The sequence below is a fragment of the Hemitrygon akajei genome, unplaced genomic scaffold (assembly GCF_048418815.1).
Source record: "Hemitrygon akajei unplaced genomic scaffold, sHemAka1.3 Scf000036, whole genome shotgun sequence".
In the NCBI taxonomy this organism is placed as follows: domain Eukaryota; kingdom Metazoa; phylum Chordata; class Chondrichthyes; order Myliobatiformes; family Dasyatidae; genus Hemitrygon; species Hemitrygon akajei.
In genome coordinates this window covers 9,923,561-9,950,900 of record NW_027331922.1, presented here as the reverse complement: position 1 = coordinate 9,950,900, position 27,340 = coordinate 9,923,561, and the positions used below count along the sequence as shown (strand labels likewise).

The window sequence follows — 27,340 nt, the reverse complement described above, 5'->3', positions numbered from 1 at the left end:
CAGAGGAAGCCTGTGTTGACAAGGGAGTCAGACCGACGCCAACAAACACGAGATGAGCAGCTGATAAAGAGGAACCGAGAGCCGGGGGTGGGGAGGTGCCGTGGAGAGGGATTGAGAGTGTGTGAGAGGGTGGTCGACAGAGATAAGAGTGGCGGTGGGAAGAGTAGTGAGAGTGGGAAGAAAGAGGGGGAGGGAGAGAGGCGGATATAGAGTGTGGGCGGCGAGAGTAGGGGTGGTAGTGGACTGAGTGGGTTGAGGGGAGTGATGGGAGAGAGGTAGGAGTGAAGGGATAATACGAGTGATGGAGATGAGAAAACGGGAGGGGATGAGTAAGATGGGTAGAGAAATAAAGGGGGAGGAGATTGGGAGAGAGAGGGAGAAATGTGGGCGCGTTTAACGTGAGGAAGAGAGAGAGAGATGAATTGAGAGGTTCGGAGGAGGCAAGGAAGGGGAGAGAGATTGTTACAGAGAGGAAAGCGGAGTGCAGCAAAGGGAGGGGTGAGGGAGAAGGAATGTAGACGATGGAGGGAGAGAGCAAGGAAGAGAGCGCCAGAGAGGTCGTGACGGGGTCTGAGCGGAGACGGAGATTAGAGGGGTCGAGTGGGGAGAGGACAAGGAGGAGGAGAGGGTACTTCCATGCCCGTCCTCTATCGGGTGATCTCTCTGGCGCACCGTAGAACGGGAGAGGATGCCTACAGAGTCGCGCTGACCCGGGGGATGCGGGAATGATTCACGGAGGTGGCGGAAAATGAGGCCCAATCACCCTTGCATCCCGACCACAGCTCCTCGCATTTCCGCGGGTGGGCGGGAGGGGGTGTTTGTAAATTAGCTAACGTTTAGCCCGGGATTTCCAGCCGTCTCTCGATATCTCTCTGCCTTCTTCCAATTGCCCGAACTCCACCTCTCCTCCTTCGCCCTCTATCCCTCCCTCCCTTCGTTACAACTCCACACTATCCTCCCCCTTCTTTTGCACCACATCTTTTCTCATTCCCTTTTGCCCACTCCCACCCACCTTCGTCTGCCAATCTCCCTCTCTCTCTCTCCTCTCCCAACATCGCCCGTATCTGCAATTTCTCCCCTCCTTGCCTTCCCTTACTCCCCACCACCTCCCAACTTCTCCAGTTCCCTCAACTCAACACCCTCTCCCATAACGACCTTCCCTTCCCCACTCCTGTCCGCCTTCTCTTCACCTCTTCCCTCCCCTTTCCTCATTCTCCTCCGTCATCCTCCAATTTACTTTCATCTCAGCACCCTCCCATCTCTCTCTCTCACAACCTTCCTAAGTTCCCCTCCATCCCTCCCTCTCTGCTCCGCTCTCCACAGGTCTCGATATCGAGCTGGGACCCGCCCACTCCGTAGGAGCCTCCCCTGCGGAGCGCTGTGATGAGGGAGCTCCACGCCGTCATGTCCACTCGGGCATCGCGCCACGCTGGTGGGCAGTCACCTCCCTCCGGGGTGGGAGGACGAGTGGAATTGCGAAGGCCAGGAAGCTTTTCCAGACTTCCCCAGGAGCAGCGATTCCAAGGACGAGTTTCCTCCACCTTATGCGCTCCCCCTTCTTCTCACCCCCACCTTTCGCACCCCCTTCACCTCCCGATGTCTCTCTGCAGGATCCGCCGCCCCACACGCCTCTCACAAGGCGAGGAAGAGAGCGCCAGAGAGGTGGTGAAGGGGTCAGAGCGGAGAAGACGGAGATTAGAGGGGGACGAGTGGGGAAGAGGATAAAGAGGAGGAGAGGGAACGTCCATGCCGGTCCTCTATCGGGTAATCCCTCTGCCGCACCGAAGAACGGGAGAGGATGCCTACAGCGTCGCGCTAATTCGGGGGATGCGGGAATGATTCACGGAGGTGGCGGAAAATGAGTGATCCCGTGACCTCATTCCTCCCTCCCACTCGCTCACCCACACTTATATTCACCTCCCCTTCTCTCTCCTCCACCTCCAAAATCTGCTTTGTCCCCTCCTTGCCCCACCACTTGCCTCCGTCCCCTTGGTCCCCTCCCTCATCTGTCTCCCTCCCTCTGTCACCTTCACCTTCTCGCCCCACCACACCCCTCCATTTCTCCCACATCCTACTCCCCTGCTTCTTCCCTTCCCCACACTTCTCGCCTCTCTCTCCACCCTCCCAATATCGCTCCTGCCCTCCATCCCGCCCTCTGTATCCGCTTTTCCACTCCCCACAATCCACTCTCCCTCTTCTCTTTCTCCCTCCTGCTGTACCTCAACGTCCCTCCCTACTCCACCGCTACCTTACCTTAGAGTCAGACGGGGTAGAATGGTGAGAAAGGGATGTTGGAAGTGAGGAGGGTTGTGGGTTGGCTAACATCTGGGAGAGATCTGCCTCGTCACCCTGTCCTCCACTCCTGCCGTCTCTGACTGTGGGTCTCTGCCTCTCTGTGAAGGCTCGGAAAATCCGGACGGAAATATCCTGGCGGAGGGCGGCGCACGGCAAGGTGAGGGATAGAGTCGATTCCCCGGAACCTCACTCTCCTACTCGCTACAACAACGTCTTTTGCCCTACCTCTTCTTCCACCCTCGCTGTCTCACTCTCCTCTCCATTTAAATCAGAAGTTTTTTTCCCACTCTGCCTCCCTCTCCCTATTCGATCTTTTCCATCTCACGGTTCCTCCCCTCTCCGTCCTCACGCTCCTTCCTCCCTGTCTCTCACTCTCTTTCCGTGGCCGCCAGCCACGGATTCCCTATCCGTTTCACTTCCTGTCTCTCCCCCACAGGTACATCTGCATCTGTCACAGACTTTCCCTCTACAACTGTCTCTAACTTTCTCTTCCCCCTCCATATTACCCTTCTTGCCATCATCACCATTTCTATCGTCTCCTTTCTCCCTCTACGACCACCCTTCTTCATCTCTCTCCCCATATTCCTCACTCTCCCCCGACTCTCTTTTACGCCTCTATCCCCCTCTCTAACCATGCCCATGAGCCCTTATCCCACTCCCTCTCTCTCTCCCACACCATTCCTATCCGCAACCTCCTTCCTTTCACCCCTCTCCTCACTCCCCCACTCTCACTTTCTCAAGTCCCTGCCTACGCTCTCAATCTGAGACCATTTCTCTCGGTTTAAACTTATTATACGATTCGTTCTCTGCCTCCCACGTCTTTATCCTCCATGAATATCCCAAGCCTGCTTCAATTTCGTTCCTCTGTCCAGCTCGTTTCCGCACTCTACACACTCTCTCCCTATCCCTATCTTTCTCACTGTGCTTTTTACTCAGCCCTCTCTTTCACTCTCCACTCTCCCTTTCTCCACCACCCTCACTCTCATACTTACTCTCTTCCCAATCTCTTTCGCCCGCACTGAACTCGCACCTGACGGATATCCGATAACAAAGCGGCCCACTGTTCGGCTTCCTGGAAAGGCGCCCCCACTGGACAGGTACGTCCTTATCACCATTTTTATCATCGCAATCGGGATCGGTCACACTCTCCATTGTAAGTCAGATGCGCGGGGAAAAGAGAACGTATCTTTCGAAATGATGGACGTGCAGAGAGGGAGCAGGTGGGGAGTGTCCGCACTGGCGCAGGGAGAGAGAGTGAGACAGAAAGAGTGACACGGAGAAACTCATCAATGTCCATACACACATCCCGGGGGTCAAACGCAGAGTGAATTTCCCTATCCACCGTCCCATTACAGACTCCCGGGGTCAGGCAAAGAGTGAATCTCCCTCCACACCGTCCCATCGAACACTCCCGGGATCAGACACAGAGAGAATCTCCCTCCACACCCTCCCATCACGCACTCCCAGGTTCGGAAACAGAGTGAATCTCCCTCCACACTGTTCCATTACACACTGCCGGGGTCACACACCGGGTGAATCTCCGTCCACACCGTCCCATCACACACTCCCGGGGTCACACACAGAGTGAATCTCTCTCCGCACCGTCCCATCACACACTCCCTGGGTCAGACACAGAGTGAATCTCCCTCCAAACAGTCCCATCACACACTCCCTGGGTCAGACACAGAGTGAATCTCGCTCCACACTGTCGCATCACACACTCCCGGGGTCAGGGACAGAGTGAAGCTCCCTAAGCGTTGTCCCATCACACACTCCCGGGGTCAGACACAGAGTGAATCTCCCTCCACACCGTCCCGTCACACACTCCCGGGGTCAGGCACAGAGTGAATCTCGCTCCACACTGCCCCATCACACACTCCCGGGGTCACACACAGAGTGAATCTCCCTCCCCACCGTCCCATCACACACTCCCTGGGTCAGACACAGAGTGTATCCCGCTCCACACTGTCCCATCACACACTCCCGGGGTCAGGCACAGAGTGAAGCTCCCTAAGCGTTGTCCCATCACACACTCCCGGGGTCAGGCACAGAGTGAACCTCGCTCCACACTGCCCCATCACACACTCCCGGGGTCACACACAGAGTGAATCTCTCTCCGCACGGTCCCATCACACACTCCCGGGGTCAGACACAGAGTGAATCTCCCTCCACACCGTCCCATCACACACTCCCTGGGTCAGACACAGAGTGTATGTCGCTCTACACTGTCCCATCACACACTCCCGGGGTCAGACACAGAGTGAATCTCGCTCCACACTGTCCCATCACACACTCCCGGGGTCAGACACAGAGTGTATGTCGCTCTACACTGTCCCATCACACACTCCCGGGGTCAGACACAGAGTGAATCTCCCTCCGCACAGTCCCATCACACACTCCCTGGGTCAGACACAGAGTGAATCTCGCTCCACACTGTCCCATCACATACTCCCGGGGTCACACACAGAGTGAATCTCTCTCCGCAACGTCCCATCACACACTCTCTGGGTCAGACACAGAGTGAATCTCCCTCCACACCGTCCCATCACACACTCCCGGGGTCAGACACAGAGTGAATCTCCCTCCGCACCGTCCCATCACACACTCCCTGGGTCAGACACAGAGTGAATCTCGCTCCACACTGTCCCATCACACACTCCCGGGGTCAGGCACAGAGTGAAGCTCCCTGAGCGTTGTCCCATCACACACTCCCGAGGTCAGGCACAGAGTGAATCTCGCTCCACACTGTCCCATCACACACTCCCGGGGTCACACACAGAGTGAATCTCTCTCCGCACCGTCCCATCACACACTCCCTGGGTCAGACACAGAGTGAATCTCCCTCCGCACCGTCCCATCACACACTCATGGGTCAGACACAGAGTGAATCTCGCTCCACACTATCCCATCGCACACTCCCGGGGTCAGGCACAGAGTGAAGCTCCCTAAGCGTTGTCCCATCACACACTCCCGGGGTCAGGCACAGAGTGAAGCTCCCTAAGCGTTGTCCAATCACACACTCCCGGGGTCAGAAAAAGAGAGAAGCTTCCTCTCTGCCCGCTTTCCTCTCTCAGCAATCAACAGCGCTTCGGCCTTCCTGTGGTCTTGAACTCTGTCTCTGCCTCAGAGATAATATGTGTGTGTCGCCAACTGTAGAGCAGGAGGGTGGGGTTGGTAGCGGAGGAGAGGGGAGGGCAGTGAAGGGATGTTGAGTTTTCAGTCACTGGTCGGGGGTGATGAGAGGTAGAGAGGCTCAAAACCACAAGAGATCGATACCCAGTGGAAGGAGAGCGTGATAGCACCAGACGTTAACACTCCGCCATTACACCCGTAATTCTCTGTGAAAACAGACAGAGAGGTGTTTGAACCGGCCTGACTGAGCCGTGGTGCAGTAGGGGAAGAGGCGCGTTTCGGGGAATGAGGATCTTGGAGGGAGTGGGTGACAGAGAAATACAGGGTGATAGGTGATACAGGGGCTGGCGGAGACAAGGAGGGGTGAATTTAAAGGATAAGGTGACGGAGACTGTAGAGTAGGGCGGAGAGTCCGAGACAATCCTCAATCTCCCTCTGCTTCAGTCGGAATTTCCCGCCTGCTTCAAACGGGGACAATCACACCAGTGCCCGAGAAGAGTAGGGAGAGCTTCCTTAACAACAATTGCCCAGTGACTCTCACAGATACAGTGATTGAGTGTTTAGAGAGGCTGGTCATACCCAAAGTCAACCCCTTCTCCAGCAAGGACATGGCCACTATAATGTGACGAACTCCACTATAGGTTTACCGCGGATACAATCTAATTTGCTCTCCCCTGGACCATGGACCACCTGCACTATTCAACACCACCGTCAGGCTGCTGTTGACTGACAACAGCTCGGCGTTCAGTAGAGAAGCAGTTTCAGCGACAGGTTACTATCGATGCAATGCTCCTCAGACAGGATGAAGAGGTCAATACTCCCCAATGCCATTAGGCTTTACAATTCAACCGCCAGGACTTAAGAACTTTTTAAAAGCTATTATTAATGCTTTTTGAGATAGTGATTTAGATGCATATCATATATTTTACTGAGTTAAGTATTGTATGTAATTAGTTTTGCTACAACAAGTGTATGGGACATTGGAAAAAAAGTAGAATTTCCGCATGGGGATGAATAAAGTATCTATCTATCTATCTATCTATCTATCTATCTATCTATCTATCTATCTATCTATCTATCTAATCCTCCCTTCAGATCCTGGGCCAGTGAACCTCCCTCTGTAACTGGATGATGGACATCCTCATCGGGAAACCTCAGTCAGTTCAGATCGGCTGTGACGTCACCGATCTACAGGTCTGGTCGAGGAAGCTGAGAGGCTACAGAAGGGTTCAGAGAGATTGGGCGAATGTGGAAAGAAGCGGCGGGTGGATCACAGTGTCGGGATGTGTATGGCCATGCACTTTGTTAGAAGATATGAAGGCATAGACTGTTTAATAAATGGTGAGAGAATTCAATCACATGAGTTCCAAAGGGACTTGGCAGACATCGTGCAGGATTCCCTAAAGGATAATTTCCAGGTGGAGTCCCTGGCGAGGAAGCCAAATACAATGTTCGCATTCTTGTCGAGAGGATTAGAATATGAAAACAAGGATGTAGCGTTGAAACTTTATAAAGCATTGGTGAGGCCTCACTTGGAAATACTGTGAGCGGTTCCGGTCCCTTATCGAATCCGGCCCGATGAGCTTGCATTGAGAAGGGTTGAAAGGAAGATCACGGGAATGATTCCGGGATTGAAACGCTGATCAGATCAGGAACGTTTGATGGCTGGAACTCAGAAGAATGAGGGGGCGGCGGGGAGAGGGTTGTTGTTGAAATCGATCGAATGTTCAAAGGCTTCGACAAAGTAGATGTGGAGAGAAGGTTCCCCGTGGCGAGACCGGTGGACCCACATCGGAATGGAGATCCGTCCTTTTAGAACGGAGACTGGGAAGAATATATTCAGCCAGAGTTTGGTAAATATGTAGAACAGGTTACACAGGCGGCTGTGGAGTCTGACTTTAGATATATTGAAGTCAGAGATTGACAGATTGTTGATTACTCAGACCATGAAGGAATACGGTGAAAAGGCAGGAGATTCGGGCTGAGGGGGACCTGGATCAGACATGATGAAATGGCGCAGCAGACTCGATGGCCTAATTCTGCTCCTATATCTCATGGTCTGATTTTAAGTTCCTGTGTTGCCGGGTGTCAGCATCTCAGTGGATCTGTCCTGGTGGGACCAACACATTCATGCAAACACGGAGAAGGTGTCATGTTCCCGACTGAACAGCGCCAGGCAACCAAGTGTCGGCACGTCCATTCCCCGGAGTGTGATGAGATGTCACTTCCCTTTTAAGACTCAGACTGACAATTATTGCCTGTCAACATTGCTTCATGGAAAGTCTGTCGTAGACGTCCCCGTGCTGAGCACTCAGTGCTCAACCGTAGGAGATCCACTTCGAGAACTATTCTTAGCGATATAAACTTCAGATGCATTTGCTGTCGTCCTGTTTATTTCGAGTCTGCGTTTCAGTGTATTCCAGACCATACTCTACATTTCCCATCACCACCATAGATCTCTCGTTACAGAAGGAATTACAACGTTAGCCGTTTGAGAAGGTTTGGTCTTTCATTGAAGACCAACAAATGATCGCTGGGAATTATTGCATCGCCGCCTGGTACGGCGGCTGCAATGCACAAGGTAACCAGAGGCGGCAGCGGGATGTTGACTCAACCAGCTCCATCACGGGCACAACCCTTCCCAACATCGAGGACATCGTCAAGATGCGTTGCCTCGACAAGGCGGCATCCATCGCTGAGGCCGCTCGCCCAGGGAAAAACTCCCTGTTCATTTCTACCATTGGGGAAGAGGAAAAAGAAACAAAAATCTCAGAGATTGAGAAACACCTTCTGCCCCGCCGGCATCATATTTTTGAATGTATGACACCGCGTCCAGATTTTTGCAGTATTTATTCTCTTTTTGCATCTTACATTAATTTTGCATTCTTGCGACGTACTGATCATGCAAAGATACAAAGCCCAGGGCGGATAAGTCACAGATAATGAGTCAGGCGGTAAACATCCTATACAGTCCTTTGATACTGGGAGCGGGAGGCCTGAGAGTGAGGGGAAAGAACATGGGGATCAGATAAGGGGAGATGGCAGGGGAGGAGTTATGAGAGAGCGAGAGTTTGGAGGAACGAGGGTAAAGAGAGAGCGAGATGCCGAGTAAGAGTGCCATAGGTAGAGAGAGGAGATTAGTGTAGGGGCAAGAGGCGGAGCGGATGGGTTTGTCAGAGTCTGGGAGAGAGCTGGAATTGGGGTAAGAGAATGATGCCATTTGATTTAACTCGGTTCCCCGGGATTTTGACAGAGATCCCGGATCTTTTCAGGAATATCCGGGCACAAAGCTGCAGGCTTCTCACAAATGAAACGGTGCTGATCATTTTTGCAACTTCCAAGCCAACTGAATTTACATTCACTGCATTCGAACTTTCCAGCGTTCACCTTGTACACGACGGTCGAGGACGCTTCCCTGTCAAGGGGAGATAAACAATTTCAAAAGGGACAACACAACTCCAGCAGACAGCCCGGTGTCAGTCCCCAGAATACTCCCACTGACTCAATCTCTCCTCAACGACCGGTGTCAGTCCCCATAATACTCACTCTGACCCTCTCTCTCCACACATATCTGTTCCAGTTTCCAAAATACTGTCATTGACCCATTCTCCGCAGCGCAGTGTCAGTCCCCGAATAATCCCTTGCCCAACACTCTACTCACTGCGCTGTGTCTTTCCCCAAAATAACCCCACGATCACATCTTCTCCCCGCTGTACCCTGTCCCTCCTCAAATTACTCCCAGAGCCGAGGCCTCTCCCCACGACCTTGTCTCCGTTCCGAAGACACTCCCACAGACCCACTCTCTCCAAAGGAACCGTGTCTGTCCCCAAACTAATCACACTGCTCCAGTCTCCCCACAGCCCTGTCTCATTCCCCAAAATACTCACACTGACACACATTCTCTCCCAAGGCCACAAAGTATTCGTACGTCCTACTCTCCACCCCCAGTCCCGTGCCAGTTGCCAATATGATCCCACTGTCCAACCTTCTGCCTGCAGACATGTGCCAATCACCAAAACACTCTCACTTTCCACTCCCTTCCCACAGTCCATGACAGCCCACAGATTAAACCAACTGTCCGCTCCCTACCAAGAGCCCGTCTCGGTCCCCAAACCAACCGCATTGACTAATCTCACCCCACAGAGATTAGACACCCCACCGTGTCAGTCTCAAATTAATCGCAGTACTCCACTCCCTGTCCCTCCCCAAATAGACCCACCGCAGCATTTGCTCTCCACGGACCCATGTTAGTCCCCAAAATAGTCCCCCTTTCCACTTTACTCCCTCAGACTGCGTTCGTCTCCAAATTAATCGAACTGCCCAGTCTGTTCCTGCAGGGGATGCAAGGCCACAGAATAATCCTACCGCCTTACACTCTCCCCATTGACCTGGCTCTGTCCTGAAAATATCCCCAGTGATCCAGCACATATGCATCCCCCAAAAGCACCACGTACCCCACTTCCCGCACAAACTTGTGTCAGTTCTCGAAATAAATCCCATTGCCCAATCCCTCTCCGAAACCGACATGACCCCAACTCTCACCCGGCTTTGCATGTTCCGATCCAGTATGAACTGTCTTCTCCGCGTACAGCGTTGTTAACAAAATTCTGTGAAGTTAAATTGCCATCATTAATGATTGAAATCGAGCACAATTTAAGGACCATCATTTTATGTCTGACCTGGGGACTGTGTGATGGGACGGTGTGGAGGGAGAGTCACTCTGTCTGACCCGGGGTGTGTGATGGGACGGTGTGGAGGGGGATTCACTCTGTGTCTGACCCCGGGAGTGTGTGATGGGACGGAGTAGAGGGGAGATTCAATCCGCCTCTGACCCCGGGAGTGTGTGATGGGACGGTGTGGAGGGTGATTCACTCTGTGTTTGACCCCGGGAGTACATGAAGGGACGGTGTGGAGGGAGGTTCACTCGTTGTCTGACCTTGGGAGTGTGTGTTTGGACGGTGTGGAGGGAGATTCACTCTGTGTCTGTCACCGGGAGAATGTGATGGGACGGTGTGGAGGTAGATTCACTCTGATATGGATATTTCTTCTGTCAATCTGTCACATACCTCTTCCTCGTTTGAATTTATTTCAAGAAGCTTTGAAGCAGAGATAGAACAAAGTTGCTTCGCCCCCTCGTAAGAACTTTCAAACGTGGAAATGAAATAACACAGGCCTTGATTTCTGATCCAGTCCTGGGAACACACTTTATCTGGAAATCAGGAACAAGGAACAGTATTGTCAATTACGTCCGCTGAGAGTCAGATACAGATAGAGGATAACTCCACACCGTCCCATCACAGAACCGTGGAGTCCAAAACGGAGTGAATCTCCCTCCATACCATCCCCTGACACACTGAAGTAGTCAGGCAGAGTGTAAAATCTGCTGCACACCGTCCTATCACACACACTGATGTCAGACACAGAGTGCAACACAGCCGTCACCGTCCCATCGCACACTCCCGTGGTTAGACAGAGTCAAACTGCCTCGTCACCGTTCCATCACGCCCTCTCGCTGTCACACAGAGTAATGCTCCCTGCACTCAGTCCATTCTTAGACTCCCGTGGTCACACAGAATGAAGCTCCCTCCACACATTTCCATTATAGACTGTCGGGTCGGCCACAGACAGAATTTCTATCCACACTGTCAAGTCACACATACCCGTGGTCAGACAGAGAGCGCAGCTGCTAACAGAAACACCGGGTGTCAAACGCAGAGTGACAGTCCCTATGCAGCAATGCCAGACGCTGAGAGAAGCTGCCTCTGTAGCGCTGTATCATGCAATCCCGGGTACAGACACTAGGTGGCACTCTCTCCACCTGTCCATACACTCCCGGAGTGGGACATTGGGTGTCGTTCCACCCACACCGTCTCATCACACACACCGGGAGTCAGACTGTGAGTGTCTCTCCAATCGGACCTTCTCATTGCACATTCAGGAGATCGGCCACAGGGTATAGGAGCGGGAGAATGGCGGATGTTCTCTCACCTTTTCTGCTGGTCAGCAGCTGGCAGATTTGAGCCTTGGTTTCGTTGAGAGTTCTACACTTCAGTTCGAGGTGACTGAAGTTGTGACGGAGATCGGTTTGCGTTTGATGCTGATCGGAGAGATCGGTGCTCATGACCGAGAGGTTGCTTTCCAGGGCGAACAATTTGTTTTCAAGGATGGAGTGGTTTCTTTCGAGGATAAACAATGTATGTTCGAGGATGGAGACGTTGTTGCTTGGGACGGAAATGTTCTTTAGACAGGTGCTCTGGGAGAGATCCAAGACGGAATTATCTGATGTCATGGATTCCAGGGTTGAGTTCGGCTCGTGGATTTGTACTGGACATTGGCACTGGGTCCTGTTCATCTCCTGATGTTGCTCCCAAAGTCTCAGGTACTTTTGATCGGAGGCGAGCAGAGACTGACGGATCTGTAACACTGAGAGAAATGGTGAGGTGTGTGTCTGTGTCACGGTGATTCACGAGTCGGTCAACAGTGAGGGGAGTGTGGGTATCACGTTGTGGGTTGTGTCCGTGTCGTGGAGAGGGGTGCGTCTTTGTCACGGAGAGGAGATTGCCAGTGTTACGGAAAGGCTGTTTCAGTGTTCCTGTGAGGGATGTGTCAGTGTCACGGTGAAAGATGACTTCTCGTCACTCTGAGATGAATTTCTGTTTGATGGTGAAGGGCGTGTCGGTGACATGGTGAAGTGCGTGTAATTGTCACGCTGCGAGGTGTGTCGGTGCCTGAAGCATTGTTGCAGCAACCGACTTTTAGATATCTGTATCAGCTGGATGAAGAATGACCCGCAACACCCAGGTTATTACCTCCAATCTAACACTGGATCACTCACACAATGGCCGCTCCGGTTAAGTCTAACTCGTTGTTAGCCATCGCAAATTGCCCAAAAAATCGCTATGACAGAAGACTGCAAAAAGATCCCAAAAGGCCGGGTCAGGTTTTAAACCTCTTGCTGGCTCTCTGGAAAACAAGCGACTGCTCGCGATGACTTAAGCCCGCCGAAAAGTGCCATAAGGCCCCATGCACATCTTAAATCTCTTGCTGGCTCAGCACAGATCAGCTGGCAAAGTATTTACTGACTCTCCCTGTTTCATCCTGATGTTTTCACCTCCTTTGAGAAGACAACTATCATCAGAGAACTTCAGATTCCAGTTTAAGATCATTCTGGTGAATCTGATAGATTTCTGGCAAGGCGACAACCGCCTGGCACTCACCGCCAGTAAGACGAAAGAGCTTATTCTGGACTTCAGGAAGGTTAAGACGAAGGAACACATACCAAAATTCATAACGGGATCAGAACTGGATAGAGTGAGCAGCTTCAAGTTCCTGGGTGTCAAGATCTCTGAGGATCTATCTGGTCCCAACATATCATTGTTGTTATAAAGAAGGCAAGACAGCGGCTATAATTTATTAGGAGTTGAAGGGATTTGGCACGTCAACAAATGCATTCCAAAACGTCTATAGTTGTACCGTGGAGAGCTTTCTGACAGACTGCATCACTCTGGCATGGAGGAGCTACTGTACAGGACCGAAAGTAGCAGCAGAATTTTCTGAGGCTTGTCAGCTTACAAAGTACCCAGGACAATATTAGTGAACGTTTTCCCTGGAAGGCAGAGACCATTATTAAGGACCTCCAGCAGCCAGGTACGCCCTCTTCTGACTCTTACCATCAGGAATGAGGAACAGGAGCCTGAATGCAAACACTCAGTGGATCAGGAACAGATCCTTCCCCTCCGCCGCCCGATTTCTAAATGGAACCTGAACACTTGGACACTACCTCACTTTTTAATATATCGAATTTCTGTTTTGCTCGATTTATCATCTATTCTATATACTAAAATGTATCTATCTATCTATCTATTTATAATTATTTATTTGTTTGTTTGTTTAAGTATTTATTTATTATTCTATGTTATCTATTAACTTGTAGCGGAAAACAAGGCATGTAGGCTGATAGAGAGGCTTGGCATTGTTGGCAAAATAAATGAAATCAAACCATTGGAGAGTATTGACAGAGGATCATCAGGTGCAGAATCATTGTGGATCGAGTCACGGAACTGCAATGTTAAAAAGCCAAATATATCAAAGAGGAAATGAAATGTTTCTTCAGATATATAGAGTGTAAAAGAGAGCCGAGAGTAGATATTGGATCACTGGAAAATGATAGTAATGGGCGACAGGGTGATGGTGAAGGAACGGAATAAATATTTTGCTTGAGTATTTACTGTGAAAGGCACCAGCAGTATGCCTGAGGTTGGACACAGTTTGAGGACAGAAGGGAGTAACGGAGCCATGTGTAGAGAAGGTGCTGGAGAAAGTGAGGGGTGTGAAGGTGGATAAGTCATTTTAAATAGATTGTCTACACCCAGGGTTCTGAAGTGTTGGAGACAGTCTGAGGGCAGAAGTGAGTAACGGTGCCATGTGTAGAGAAGGTGCTGGAGAAAGTGAGGGGTGTGAAGGTGGATAAGTCATTTTGAATAGATTGTCTACACCCAGGGTTCTGAAGGAGGCAGCTGAAGAAATCGTGGATCTTTGTTAATGCTTATTCAAGAAGAATTGGATTCTGCCCTGGTTCCGGAGACTCGGAAGTTGCTGGTGTCACTCCACCCTTCAACAACGGAGAGAGGCCGAGTTCTCTGAAGGTGAATATGCTGGTTGAGTCTGTGGTGAGGAAGGAAAATGAGACGCTAGCATTGATTTCGAGCGGACCAGAGCACAAAAGCAAGGATCTCATATTGAGCCTTTATAAAGCCCTGGTGAGGCCTCAGGTGGGGTATCATGAGCAACTGTGGGTCCCCTTATCTAAGAATGGATGTGTTGACATTGGAGATGATTCAAAGGAGAATCACCAAAATGAATTCAGGCTTGTCGAATGAAGAACATGTCATAGCTCTGGGCCTGGACTCACTGGAGGTCAGACGGGTGAAGTGGGAATCTCATTGAAATCTATCGGTGACACGAGTGTTCAGTGTCCGCGGACGTGTCACTGTCAGGGTGCTATTATTGTCACGTTGATTGGCGAGTCGGAGTTAGCATGAAGGGGTGTTGGTGTGGGGCGTATTAGTGTCACGGTAATGAGCGTGTTGGTGTCAAAAGTGAGAGTTGTGTCGGCGTCACTGTGAGATTTTACGTGGTCACCTGAATCCACACCGTTTCTTTCCTGTCTGACTCCACACGCAGCCTGTTTGACTCACCATGGATCGAGAGCCCGGCAACTATCGCGACGAGGACGGACGTAACGAGGCAGAGTAGGCAGATCTTACGGCACGGTTTATGTCTCGGCTCCTGTACATGCGCAGCTGTGGAGAGACCATTCAGCGTGTGCGTGAATTCATCCGTGTCCCCCAGTGGGATTGACTTCCACCCGCCACCCGCTCTCTTTCCTGACACCACGATCACCCCCTCCCGGCTCTCTCAATCTCATCCACTTTCCAGCCGACGTCTTTGACAGTCCCAAATCCTGTACTCGGCAAAGACTGTCTAATGACTGATTGATTTTTCTTAGTTGTATATTGTTCAGAGATTGGTAAATATTTGAATAAAGATTTGATGAGAAATGTATTTTGAATACTGAGCTTTTGACTTTGAGTTGGCCTGCCCACACTAGCCAGAGGAAGTGACGCATGGGGCTAATTCTCGCTCGTGGTCTGAGACTAATCGTGTTCCGCAGTGACCTGCCCGGGACCTCTGGGATTTTTGATGTATCGGACAGACAAGGATGAAAATGGAGTTGGGTGGGTTGTAAACCTGCGAATCGCCCAAAGTTTGGTGATATTGTGGACTGTGTGGAAGATCGCCCACGGATTCAGTGGGATATCGATCAGTTGTAACTGTGGGTGGGGAAAAGGGAGATGGAGTTTAACCCGGTTAAGTGTGAGGTTTTGCGCTTTGCCAAGCCAAATGTTAAAGGGTCAGGGCAGGGTAAGAACAGAGTTAACGGCAGGTATTTTAAATGCCGACCTACAAAGGGATCTTGCGTTGATAGTACAGGTAGGTAGGGCGTTAAAGAATTGACTTCTGACGGGCCTTTGACTTTGTCCCTCTCATGCGAGATTCATTCACAAGTTTGCGATGCACGTCAGTGACAAGTGGCGTTAGGCACGGATCCGCACTGAGACCTTTGCTGTCTGTGGGGAAAACTCGGATGAAAACCGGGATAATAATCTCGATTTTGCCTGTTCGGGGCATTCCGCCTGGTAGACTTGGAAACTGGATTATTGTTATCACAGAGAGAAGACCGAGCAAGCAGTTCAGCACAGAACAGACTCACAGTATTTTCTCGAGTACATTCCCTTCTGTTACTGGGCATTTCAACTCTGAGTAAAAAAATAAATAAGGTGCTGTCAGTCTACTCTGTCTGTGCCTCTGATAATCTTATAAACCTCTGTCCTATCTCCCCGCATCTTCCGCCGCTCCAGGGAAAACAACCCAAGTGCCGGACCTCTCGTTGTAACACACGTCATCGAATCCGGGCGGCGTCCTATTGACCCTCTCTGGAGGCTCTCCAAAGCCTCGACATCCTTCCGATAATGTGGTGACCGGAAATCTACACAATGCGCCTGATACAGCCCAATCTGAGCATTATAATGTTGCAGCATAACCTCCTGCCTTGCTGACATAACGCCCCGACTAATAAAGGCAACCATGGCATTCGACATCTCAAACATCCTATCAAACTGTGTAGCCACGAGGAATGACACTGGGCCCCAAGATCCCACTGCTCTGGGCGTTGGCTTTAATAGTGAGCCTTCTCTTCGCATTTGTCATACCAAAGAACAAAATTTTCCGTTTTTACTGGGTTAATCTGCATCTGCCCTTTCTCCAACCCATATCTGTAAATGATCCATATCCCAGTGAATATCCCAGTTTGGGCTCCTTATCTAAGAAAGCATGTGCTGACATAGGAGAGGGTTCAGAGAAGATTCACTAGAATGATTCCGGGAATGAGAGGGTTAACATGTGAGGAACGTTTGACCGCTCTTGGACTGTACTCCTTGGAGGTTAGAAGAATGAGCGGGGACCTCATAGAAACATATCGAATGTTGAAAGGCATGGACAGAGTGGATTTGACAAAGTTGTTTCCCATGGTGGGGGAGTCTAGGAAGAGAGGACATGACTTGAGGATTGTCGGGCGCCCATTCAGAACAAGGATTGCGATTTTTTTGGCCAGAGGGTGGTGAATCTGTTGAAATTTTTGTCACCGGTGGCAGTGGAGGCTAAGTCATTGGGTGTATTTACTGCATAGATTGATAAGTATCTGAGTAGTCAGGGCATCAAAGGGTATGGTGAGAAGGCGGGGGAATGGGACTAAAGGGGAGATTAGATCAGCTCATGATGAAATGGCGGAGCAGACTCGATGGGCCGAATGGCCGACTTCTGCTCCTTTGTCTTATTGTCTTCTGGAATATTTTCCACATCACCACCTAACTTCGGCCCATCTGCAAATCTACTAACCCACTGATCTACATTGTCTCCAGATTATTTATATGCATCAGAGACAGGAGAGATCCCAGTTACATCCATAGGTTCAGGTCACTTTACTGGAGAACAAGGCAAATCAATCACTGAGTGCAGAATAAAGTGTCACGCGTACCGAGGAAAAGAGGTGCAGGCGGACAATGAGGTGCACCGGCAGATTGTGAGGTGAAGAGTCCATCTTATCTTGCTAGGGGACGGTTTCGCAGTCTGATATCAGCCGGGCAGCAACAGCCCAGATGGTAAACTACTCTGGAGTATGATGTGGAGCCCATGGATACCTGTGGGATTAATTTGGTTATCGAGGACCGAGAGGTAGGGATGGTAGATGTAATGCGCATAAATTTAAACGACGACACAGATGGCTTGACTTACAGACATTACATGTCGATGGTCGTTTCCCAGAGTAGAAGCCCGTCTTAATGGTATTTACCAGGGAATCTCGGATGGGTCGGGTGATCATTGTCAACTCTATTTACCATTTGTAGCAGATTATACAAGGATAACGTTCCCTCGGAGTGGAGACATGGCTAGACAGGGATCATGGGGAGTGTTGTGGAATAGAGGGAACCTGGGGTACAGGGACACGGTTCCCTGAAAGTGGAGTCACAGGTTGACAGCGACCCTGCGAAGTGTTGTAGAACAGAGGGACCCAGGGGTACTGGGACATGGTTTCCTGGTGAAGTCACAGGTAGATGGGGCGCTGAAGATGGTAAAGAAGAGAGAGGAATGAGTGGTAGAGGGTGAAGGAAAGGGGACAGAGAGGAGGAGACAGATGGATTGTAGAGCGACGGAGGGTGAGAGGCAGGACGAGATGAAGGAGAGGACGGGGGAGGCTGCTGAAAAACGGGAGAGGGGAGAAAGGGGAAAACAGGGGGAGAGGGGGTGTGGGTGATAAAAGAAATGAAGGGGAGGTGGAGTGGAAGAGAGAAGAGAAATGGGATGACAGAGGGGGGAAATCGGTGAGGGAAAGGAAGAGAGGGGGAAGAGAATGGAGAGAGTAAGAAAGGAAGGAAGAAGAAGAGGAGAGGGGAACAGATAAAGGGAGAGTAGGGAGGCAGGAAGCAGAAGTGGAGAGAGGGAATAGTGGGATTAGAAACGAGGGAGAGTGGATCTTAAAATGTTATCGAAATCTCCCCCTCATCACCGCCTCTCCCATTCCCGTCGCAGATAAACTTTCCTTCAATGGTTCTTCTAAATCACCTGTCATCACCCAGCGATAACTCCTCACTGCCCCTTCTCCCGCACCGTCCCTCCAACGACGTACACACCACGGCCCCCTTCCCACGGCATTTTCTTCTCCCACGCCACACTCTCCTCACATCTTTGATAACGCTGTCCCCACAGAGTCACTGCCACGGCGATCCCTACACCCCGTCCTTCTAAAAGCACAGCGTCCACGCACACGCCGCCACCCGTTCACTCTGCCCCCTCTTATGTCCCGATCTCACGAGTTCCCTCTCAATCAGGGAATCACTCGTGTCAGCTCCACGCTTGTGCTGAGATTTCTCAACAGCTGACATTGGACACGCCACCTCAACACAGCCAAGGCAACGAAGATGAAACTGACGTCCCTCTGTCCGGAGACGGGGCTCAGGCAGGGCCGGGAAATTAGGTCCAAAGTCCGACACACCAGGTTCAGCTCGACACAGTGCAATGAGGGTCGGAAACAGAGTGAATATACCTCCACACCGTCCCATCACACACTCCCGGGGTCAGACACACAGTGAATCTCCCTCCACACCGTCCCATCACACACTCCCGGGTTCAGACACAGAGTGAACCTCCCTCCACACCGTCCCATCATACACTTCCGGGGTCAGACACAGAGTGAATCTCCCTCCACACCGTCCCATCGCACTCTCCCGGGGTCAGACACAGAGTGAATCTCCCTCCACACCGTCCCATCACACACTACAGGGGTCAGACACAGAGTGAATCTCCCTCCGCATCGTCCCGTCACACAATCCCGGGGTCAGACACAGAGTGAATTTCCCTCCACACCGTCACATCACACACTCCCGGGGTCAGTCACAGAGTGAATCTCCCTCCACCCCGTCCCATCACACACTCCCGGGGTCAGACACAGAGTGAATCTCCCTCCACACCGTCCCATCACACACTGCCGGGGTCAGACACAGAGTGAATCACCCTCCACACCGTCCCATCACACACTCCCGGGGTCAGACACAGAGTGAATCTCCCCTACCACACCGTCCCATCACACACTCCCGGGGTCAGACACAGAGTGAATCTCCCTCCACACCGTCACATCACACACTCCCGGGGTCAGTCACAGAGTGAATCTCCCTCCACCCCGTCCCATCACACACTCCCGGGGTCAGACACAGAGTGAATCTCCCTCCACACCGTCCCATCACACACTGCCGGGGTCAAACACAGAGTGAATCACCCTCCACACCGTCCCATCACACACTCCAGGGGTCAGACACAGAGTGAATCTCCCCTACCACACCGTCCCATCACACACTCCCGGGGTCAGACAGAGAGTGAATCTCCCTCCACACCGTCCCATCACACACTTTCGGGGTCTGACACAGAGTAAAGCCCCATCCACACCGTCCAATCACACACTCCCTGGGTCAGACACAGAGTGAATCTCCCTCCAAACCGTCCCATCACACACTCCCGGGGTCAAACACAGAGTGAATCTCCCTCCACACCGTCCCATCACAGTCTCCCGGGGTCAGACACAGCGTGAATATCCCTCCACACCGTACCATCACACACTCCCGGGGTCAAACACAGATGGAATCTCCCTCCACACCGTCCCATCACACACTTTCGGGGTCTGACAGAGTAAAGCTCCCTCCACACCGTCCCAACACAAACTCCCTGGGTCAGACACAGAGTGAATCTCCCTCCACACCGTCGCATCACACAGTCCCGGGGTCAGACACAGAGTGAATCTCCCTCCACACCGTCCCATCACAGTCTCCCGGAGTCAGACACAGCGTGAATATCCCTCCACACCGTACCATCACACACTCCCGGGGTCAAACACAGATGGAATCTCCCTCCACACCGTCCCATCACACACTTTCGGGGTCTGACAGAGTAAAGCTCCCTCCACACCGTCCCATCACAAACTCCCTGGGTCAGACACAGAGTGAATCTCCCTCCACACCGTCGCATCACACAGTCCCGGGGTCAGACACAGAGTGAGTCTCCCTCCACACCGACCCATCACACACTCCCGGGATCAGTCCCAGCTTGAAGCACCTCCACACCGTCCCATCACACACTTTCGGGGTCTGACACAGAGTAAAGCTCCCTCCACACCGTCCCATCTCACACTCCCTGGTCAGACACACAGTGAATCTCCCTCCACACCGTCGCATCACACAGTCCCAGGGTCTGACACAGAGTGAATCTCCCTGCACACCGACCCATCACACACTTTCGGATCCGACAGAGAGTGAATCTCCCTCCATACCATTCCAGCTGACACTCCAGGACTCCGACGCAGAGTAAAGCTCCCACCCACCGTTCCAGCAAACCCTCACGGGGTGCGACACAGAGTGAAGCTCCCTCTACACCATCCCATCACATACTCACGGGGTCAGACACAGAGTGAATCTCCCTCCACACCTTCACATCACCAACTTTCGGTGTCCGACACAGAGTAAAGATCCCTCCACACCGTTCCAGCAAACACTCCAGGACTCAGACAGAGAGCGAAACTCCTTCCACCTGTCCGATCAAACGCAGCCGTGATCAGACACGTAATGAGCTCTCCCCCTTCATCTTTCTGCCCCTCTCACCTCTGGAAGGAGACCGTGATTCCATCTTTGCGAACTTTGCATTCATGTCAGTATCGCTCAGTCCTCCTGTCGAGGATCCTCTGCGTCTCTGAGCTCAGCGAGGGGAAGTAACCGTTGTCAGAGGAAGCCCGTGTTGATAAAGGGATCAGAACGACACAAACAAATACCGGATGAGCAGCTGATAAAGAGACCAGGGGGAGGAGAGAGATTGTGGATGTTGGGGAGGGTGATCGAGTGAGTCGACGGTGGCGGGGAAATGAATAGTGACAGTGGGGAGATAGCGGGGAGGGAGAAAGATTGGTGTTGCCCGAGAGAGAGAAGTGGCTAACAGGGGGCAGTCTGGTTAGAGAGAAAGAGAGAAGGGGGAGTGTGAGGCGTGACCTGGGAATGTAAGAGATGGAGAGGTGAAACGTGAGGATAGGGAGACTTGCAGAGGTGACTGAGAGACAGAGGGAGTAAAGAGAGGGCGAGCAAAAGGGCGAAAGAGAGAGAATGAGAGATGGGATGTGAAGAACGGAGAGGAGAAGGGGGACGAGAGGGAGAGCGGGAGAGTGAAGAGGGGCTCATGGAAGTGAGGAGTGAAGGAGAGAGAATGACGATGGAGGGAGAGAGTTCTCGAATGAGTGGGAGAGGAAACAATTTGAGCGTGGGGAGTGGGGAGGGACGTGTGTATCCCTCCGCAATTCCCTACCCGCCTTCCGGCTCCTCTGCATCTCCCTCTCCCGCTCCCTTCGCTTTACCTCCCCTCTCCCTTTCTATCCTCACTTTCTCCTCCTTATCTCCGTCTCCCGCCTCCCTACCCGCTACGCCGTGTTTATCTCTCTATATCTCACCCTCTGTCTCTGTTCTCCCCCCTCACTGTAACAGCTCTATCTACCCCTTCTCGGTCTCTATAACTCTCTGCATTCTGCCCACACTGTAATATCACTGTAACATCTCTATCCCCCACCCCCCACACTATATCTGACCCTCGCTATCTTTATCAGACATTAGCAAGCCAAGGGAACTGGAACATTTCCCGGTCATTGGCTCAGGAATGGGGATGGAAACTGGGTCAAGCTCCTACGCTGACTTGGATTTGTTACCTGGGTTTCTGCATCTCAGTTAGAGAGAAAGGTTGAACAAGTTGGATTTTTATTGTTTGGAGCGTAGAAGGTTGAGGGGGGACTTGATAGAGGTATTTAAAATTATGTGGATAGATGGAGTTGACATGGATAGGCTTTTTCCATTGAAAGTTGCGGAGATTCAAACAAGAGGACATGAGGACATGATTTGAGAGTTAGGGGGCAAAAGTTTAGGGGTAACACGAGGGGGAATTTCTTTACTCAGAGTGTGGTAGCTGTGTGGAACGAGCTTCCAGAAGAAATGGTAGATAGATAGATAGATAGATAAATAGATAGATAGATAGATAGATAGATAGATAGATAGATAGATAGATAGATAGATAGATAGATAGATAAATACTTTATTCATCCCCATGGGGAAATTCAACATTTTTTCCAATGTCCCATACACTTGTTGTAGCAAAACTAATTACATACAATACTTAACTCAGTAAAAATATGATATGCATCTAAATCACTCTCTCAAAAAGCATTAATAATAGCTTTTAAAAAGTTCTTAAGTAGTTTACTTAAATACATTAAATACAATCAACCCCGGCACTTTAACATATCTTACTCCTGGCGGTTGAATTGTAAAGCCTAATGGCATTGGGGAGTATTGATCTCTTCATCCTGTCTGAGGAGCATTGCATCGATAGCAACCTGTCGCTGAAACTGCTTCTCTGTCTCTGGATGGTGCTATGGAGAGGATGTTCAGGGTTTTCCATAATTGACCGTAGCCTACTCAGCACCCTTCGCTCAGCTACCGATGTTATACTCTCCAGTACTTTGCCCACGACAGAGCCCGCCTTCCTTACCAGCTTATTAAGACGTGAGGCGTTCCTCTTCTTAATGCTGCCTCCCCTCCTCCTGTCCATTCCTGACACACCCCACTATGGCCGTGTCGTCAGCGAACTTCTGCACATGGCAGGACTCCGAGTTATATTGGAAGTCTGATGTGTACAGGGTGAACAGGACCGGAGAGAGTACGGTTCCCTGCGGCGCTCCTGTGCTGCTGACCACCGTGTCAGACCTACAGTCTCCCAACCGCACATACTGAGGTCTATCTGTCAAGTAGTCCACTATCCAATCCACCATGTGAGAGTCTACTCCCATCTCCGTTAGTTTGTGCCTTAAGATCTTGGGCTGGATGGTGTTAAAGGCACTAGAGAAGTCCAGGAATGTAATCCTCACAGCACCACTGACCCCATCTAGGTGAGAGAGGGATTTGTGCAGTAAATACGTGATAGCATCCTCCACTCCCACCTTCTCCTTATACGCAAACTGAAGAGGATCCTGGGCGTGCCTGGTTTGTGGCCTCAGATTCTGTATTATCAGCCGCTCCATGGTCTTCATCACGTGCGACGTCAAGGCAACAGGTCTGAAGTCATTCAACTCCTTTGGTTGTGGTTTCTTCGGTACTGGGACAATACAGGATGTTTTCCACTGTCTGGGTACTCTTCTCTGCTCCAGGCTCATGTTGAAGATGCGCTGAAGTGGTTCTCCCAGCTCAGTCGCACAGGCCCTCAGTAATCGTGGGGAAACTCCATCCGGTCCAGCCGCCTTGCTGGTACAGATCTTCCTCAGTTGACCTTCCACCTGCGCAGCCGTAATCCTGGGCGTGGGCAAGGTCTCCTGTGAGTGGCTATTTTCCTGTGAGATGAAGGGTCGATATTGTCATTAACAAATCAAGAGGTATATAGACAGGAAAGGAATGGACGTTATGGGCTGAGTGCAGGTCGGTGGGACTAGGTGAGATTAAGCGTTCGGCACGGACTGGAAGGACCGAGATGGCCTGTTTCCATGCTGTAGTTGTTATAGGGTTAACCTCAAACTCCATGACGCAAAAGCCTTCACAGAACACATCAGCTCGGAGGATGAAAACATCAGATTTACACCGGACGCGTCGAGAACAATGGACTGCCTTTTTTAGACTGTGGAGTCCTTATCAAAGGAAATGGACATCTGGATATTGAAGTTTACAGGAAACCAACACAGACAGATCACCATACACGGTTTGACTCTGATCACCCATTAGAACGTAATTGTGGGTTATCAGAACACGACATCACTGCGCCGAGTGTAAGCCCACCAATATTACAGCTAAAGTCAGGGAACACAGGTATTTCAGATAAAACATGAGGGCGTGAGGCCACCCGGACCGGCCCTTCGTCAAGACAGCAACAACAAAAATAAACAGCAGTGACGTCAGCCCAGCAGACAGCCGGAAGGAGCAAAGCAAACGGAAAAATTGAGTCTTGCCATCCGACGCTGGAGCTTCAGAGAAACTCAGAAGCGTTTTCAACAACCACCCCTCCCTCTCCACTCCCTCTCCCTCCAACCTACACCCTTCTCTTTCTCACCGTCCCTATATAACTTTTTCAACCCTCTACCTCTCCCTATACCTCTATGTCCTCTCTCTCAAACTCCTGCTATCACATGTTTACTATTCTGTTCTCTCCCTCTGCAGCTCGTTCCGTCTCTCTGCTCTCTCTATCCCTCTGCCTTTCCATCTCACTGCACTCCTCACTGAGTCGTCTCTTAATATTTCCCCTCTTCCTTTCTCCCGTATGCTTTCAACATTCCTTTCTCTCTTCCCTCTCTCTCCCATTCCCACAGAATTTTCACCTGACGGCTCGAACTCACCTCCCGGGGTCAGACACAGAGTGAATCTCCCGCCACATCGCCCGTCACACACTCCCGGGGTCCGACACATAGTGAATCTCCCTATACACCGCCCCATCACACACTCCCGGGGTCAGACACTGAGTGACTCTCCCTCCACACCGTCCCATCACACACTCCCGGGGTCAGAGACAGAGTGAATCTCCCTCCACACCGTCCCATCACACACTCCCGGGGTCAGACACACAGTGAATCTCCCGCCACACCGCCCGTCACACACTCCCGGGGTCCGACACAGGGTTAAGGTCCCTGCACCTGAAATATCACACATTTATTAGGGTCCCATTCAGTGTGCAGCTCCCTCCACACCGTCCCATCACACACTTCAATGGCCAGACACCAGGTGGCGTTTCGTCCGCACCGTCCAATCACACAATCCGTGGTCCAGACACTCATTGAAGTTCCCTTCGCTCTCTGCCATAATACCGTAACGGAATCAGAAACTCTGCCAATCCCTTTCTCTCTGACTACTCTCTCCTCTCACCAATCCCAAGCACTTACCCGTTCCTGTAGTCTTGAATTCTGTGTCTGTTTCAGAGATGGTATGTGTGTGTGACCGGAAGCAGCGCAGAAGGAAAAGTGGGAGAGGGAAGGCAGTGAAGATGTGGTGAGGTTGCAGTTACTGAGAGGAAACCGTGTGGAACCACACGACCGGTCTGTCCACATGGAAACGCAAAGAGGCTCAGCCCGAGAGATCGATATCAGATGGTGAGGAGGAAGTGTAACACGGGACGTCAGCTCTCCCCCATTCTCCCCACAATTCCCTGTGATCACAGAGAGGGAAGCGTTTGGATGCGAGTGGTTAGTAACGGAGACGTTGGGGCTGTTGGAGATGAGGTCGGCAACGGAAAATGGGCATCGTGGAGAGAGGGCATGGCAGAGGCAAGGGGAGGGGTGTAGATCCCACAATGACGCAAAAACAAAGGGGCTGTTTGTGGACTATAAGAGGACTGGAGACAGGCTGAGCTCTATTGACATCAATGGATTTGCGGTTGAGAGGGTGATCAGCTTTAAGTTCCTCGGCATTCGCATCTCCGAGGATCTAACGCGGACTGTACATCCCAGCTGTGCGGTGAAAAATGCACAACAGCGTCTCTTTCATCTCAGACAGTAGACGAAGTTTGGTATGCGTCCCCAAAACATTAGCACTTTCCACAGGGACACAATAGGGAGCATCCTGAGTGGATACATCACTGCCTGGTCTGGGTCCCCAAAACATTAGACCTTTCCACAGGGACACAATAGAGAGCATCCTGAGTGGATACATCACTGCCTGGTCTGGGTCCCCAAAACATTAGCACTTTCCACAGGGACACAATGGAGAGCATCCAGAGTGGATACATCACTGCCTGGTCTGGGTCCCCAAAACATTAGACCTTTCCACAGGGACACAATAGAGAGCATCCTGAGTGGATACATCACTGCCTGGTCTGGGTCCCCAAAACATTAGAACTTTCCACAGGGACACAATAGGGAGCATCCTGAGTGGATACATTACTGCCTGGTCTGGGTCCCCAAAACATTAGAACTTTCCACAGGGACACAATAGGGAGCATCCTGAGTGGATACATCACTGCCTGGTCTGGGTCCCCAAAACATTAGAACTTTCCACAGGGACACAATAGGGAGCATCCTGAGTGGATACATCACTGCCTGGTCTGGGTCCCCAAAACATTAGAACTTTCCACAGGGACACAATAGGGAGCATCCTGAGTGGATACATCACTGCCTGGTCTGGGTCCCCAAAACATTAGCACTTTCCACAGGGACACAATAGGGAGCATCCAGAGTGGATACATCACTGCCTGGTCTGGGTCCCCAAAACATTAGACCTTTCCACAGGGACACAATAGGGAGCATCCAGAGTGGAGACATCACTGCCTCGTATGGGAACCGTATTTCACTCAATCACAGGACTCTTCAGAGAGCGGTGTTGACAGCCCAGCGCATCCGTAGATGTGAACTTCCCACGATTCAGAACATTTACAGAGACAGGTGTGTAAAAGGGGCGTGAAGGATTTTTGGGGACCCGAGTCACCCCAACAACCAACCGTTCCAGCTGCTACCTTCCGAGATCGTGTAGCACAGCAACAAAAACACAGGACCAACATGATCCGTGAGTGCGTCTTCCGTCAGGCCGTCAGACTGATTAATTCACGCTGATACAACTGAATTTCTAAGTTATATTGACTGTCCAGTTGTACATAATGTTTATTACAAATTGCTATAAATTGCACATTCCACATTTAGACATAACACAAAAATGTTTACTCCTCATGTACATGAAGCATGGAAGTAATAACGTCAATTCAATTCAATTGGCGTAGACGGGGAGGGGTGTAGGTGAGGGATAAGGTGACGGGGACGGGGAGGGGTGAAGGTGAGGGATAAGGTGACGGAGACGTGGAGGGGTGTAGATGAGGGATAAGTTGACGGAGACGGGGAGGGGTGAAGGTGAGGGATAAGGTGACGGAGACGGGGAGAGGTTTAGATGAGGGATAAGGTGACGGAGACGGGGAGGGGTGAAGGTGAGGGATAAGGTGACGGAGACGTGGAGGGGTGTAGATGAGGGATAAGTTGACGGAGACGGGGAGGGGTGAAGGTGAGGGATAAGGTGACGGAGACGGGGAGGGTGTAGATGAGGGACAAGGTGGCGGAGATGGGGAGGACTGTAGAGTGGACTGGAGTTGCCGAGGACATCTTCAATCTCTTTCTGCTGCAGACGGAATTTCCCCTTTACTTCAAAATGCCGACATTGACACCATGCCCAAGAAGAGTAGGGTGAGCTTCCTCAACTACACTCGCCCAGTGACACTCACAGCTGCTATGATTAAGTGCTTTGGGAGTCGGGTCATACCCAGA

General features: G+C 51.3%; 1 protein-coding gene across 1 annotated transcript; it reads right to left on the bottom strand.

The window, feature by feature from the left end:
- Positions 1–8,274: 8,274 nt before the first annotated feature.
- LOC140720120 (uncharacterized) lies at positions 8,275–20,800 on the bottom strand. The gene is made up of 6 exons (XM_073035007.1): positions 20,691–20,800; positions 14,625–14,729; positions 11,416–11,850; positions 10,494–10,636; positions 9,970–10,034; positions 8,275–8,842 (listed from the first exon to the last, which is right to left on the bottom strand). The coding sequence occupies exons 1-6, from the start codon at positions 20,734–20,736 to the stop codon at positions 8,653–8,655; spliced, it is 984 nt and encodes a 327-aa protein (XP_072891108.1). The 5' UTR covers positions 20,737–20,800; the 3' UTR covers positions 8,275–8,652.
- Positions 20,801–27,340: the final 6,540 nt, after the last annotated feature.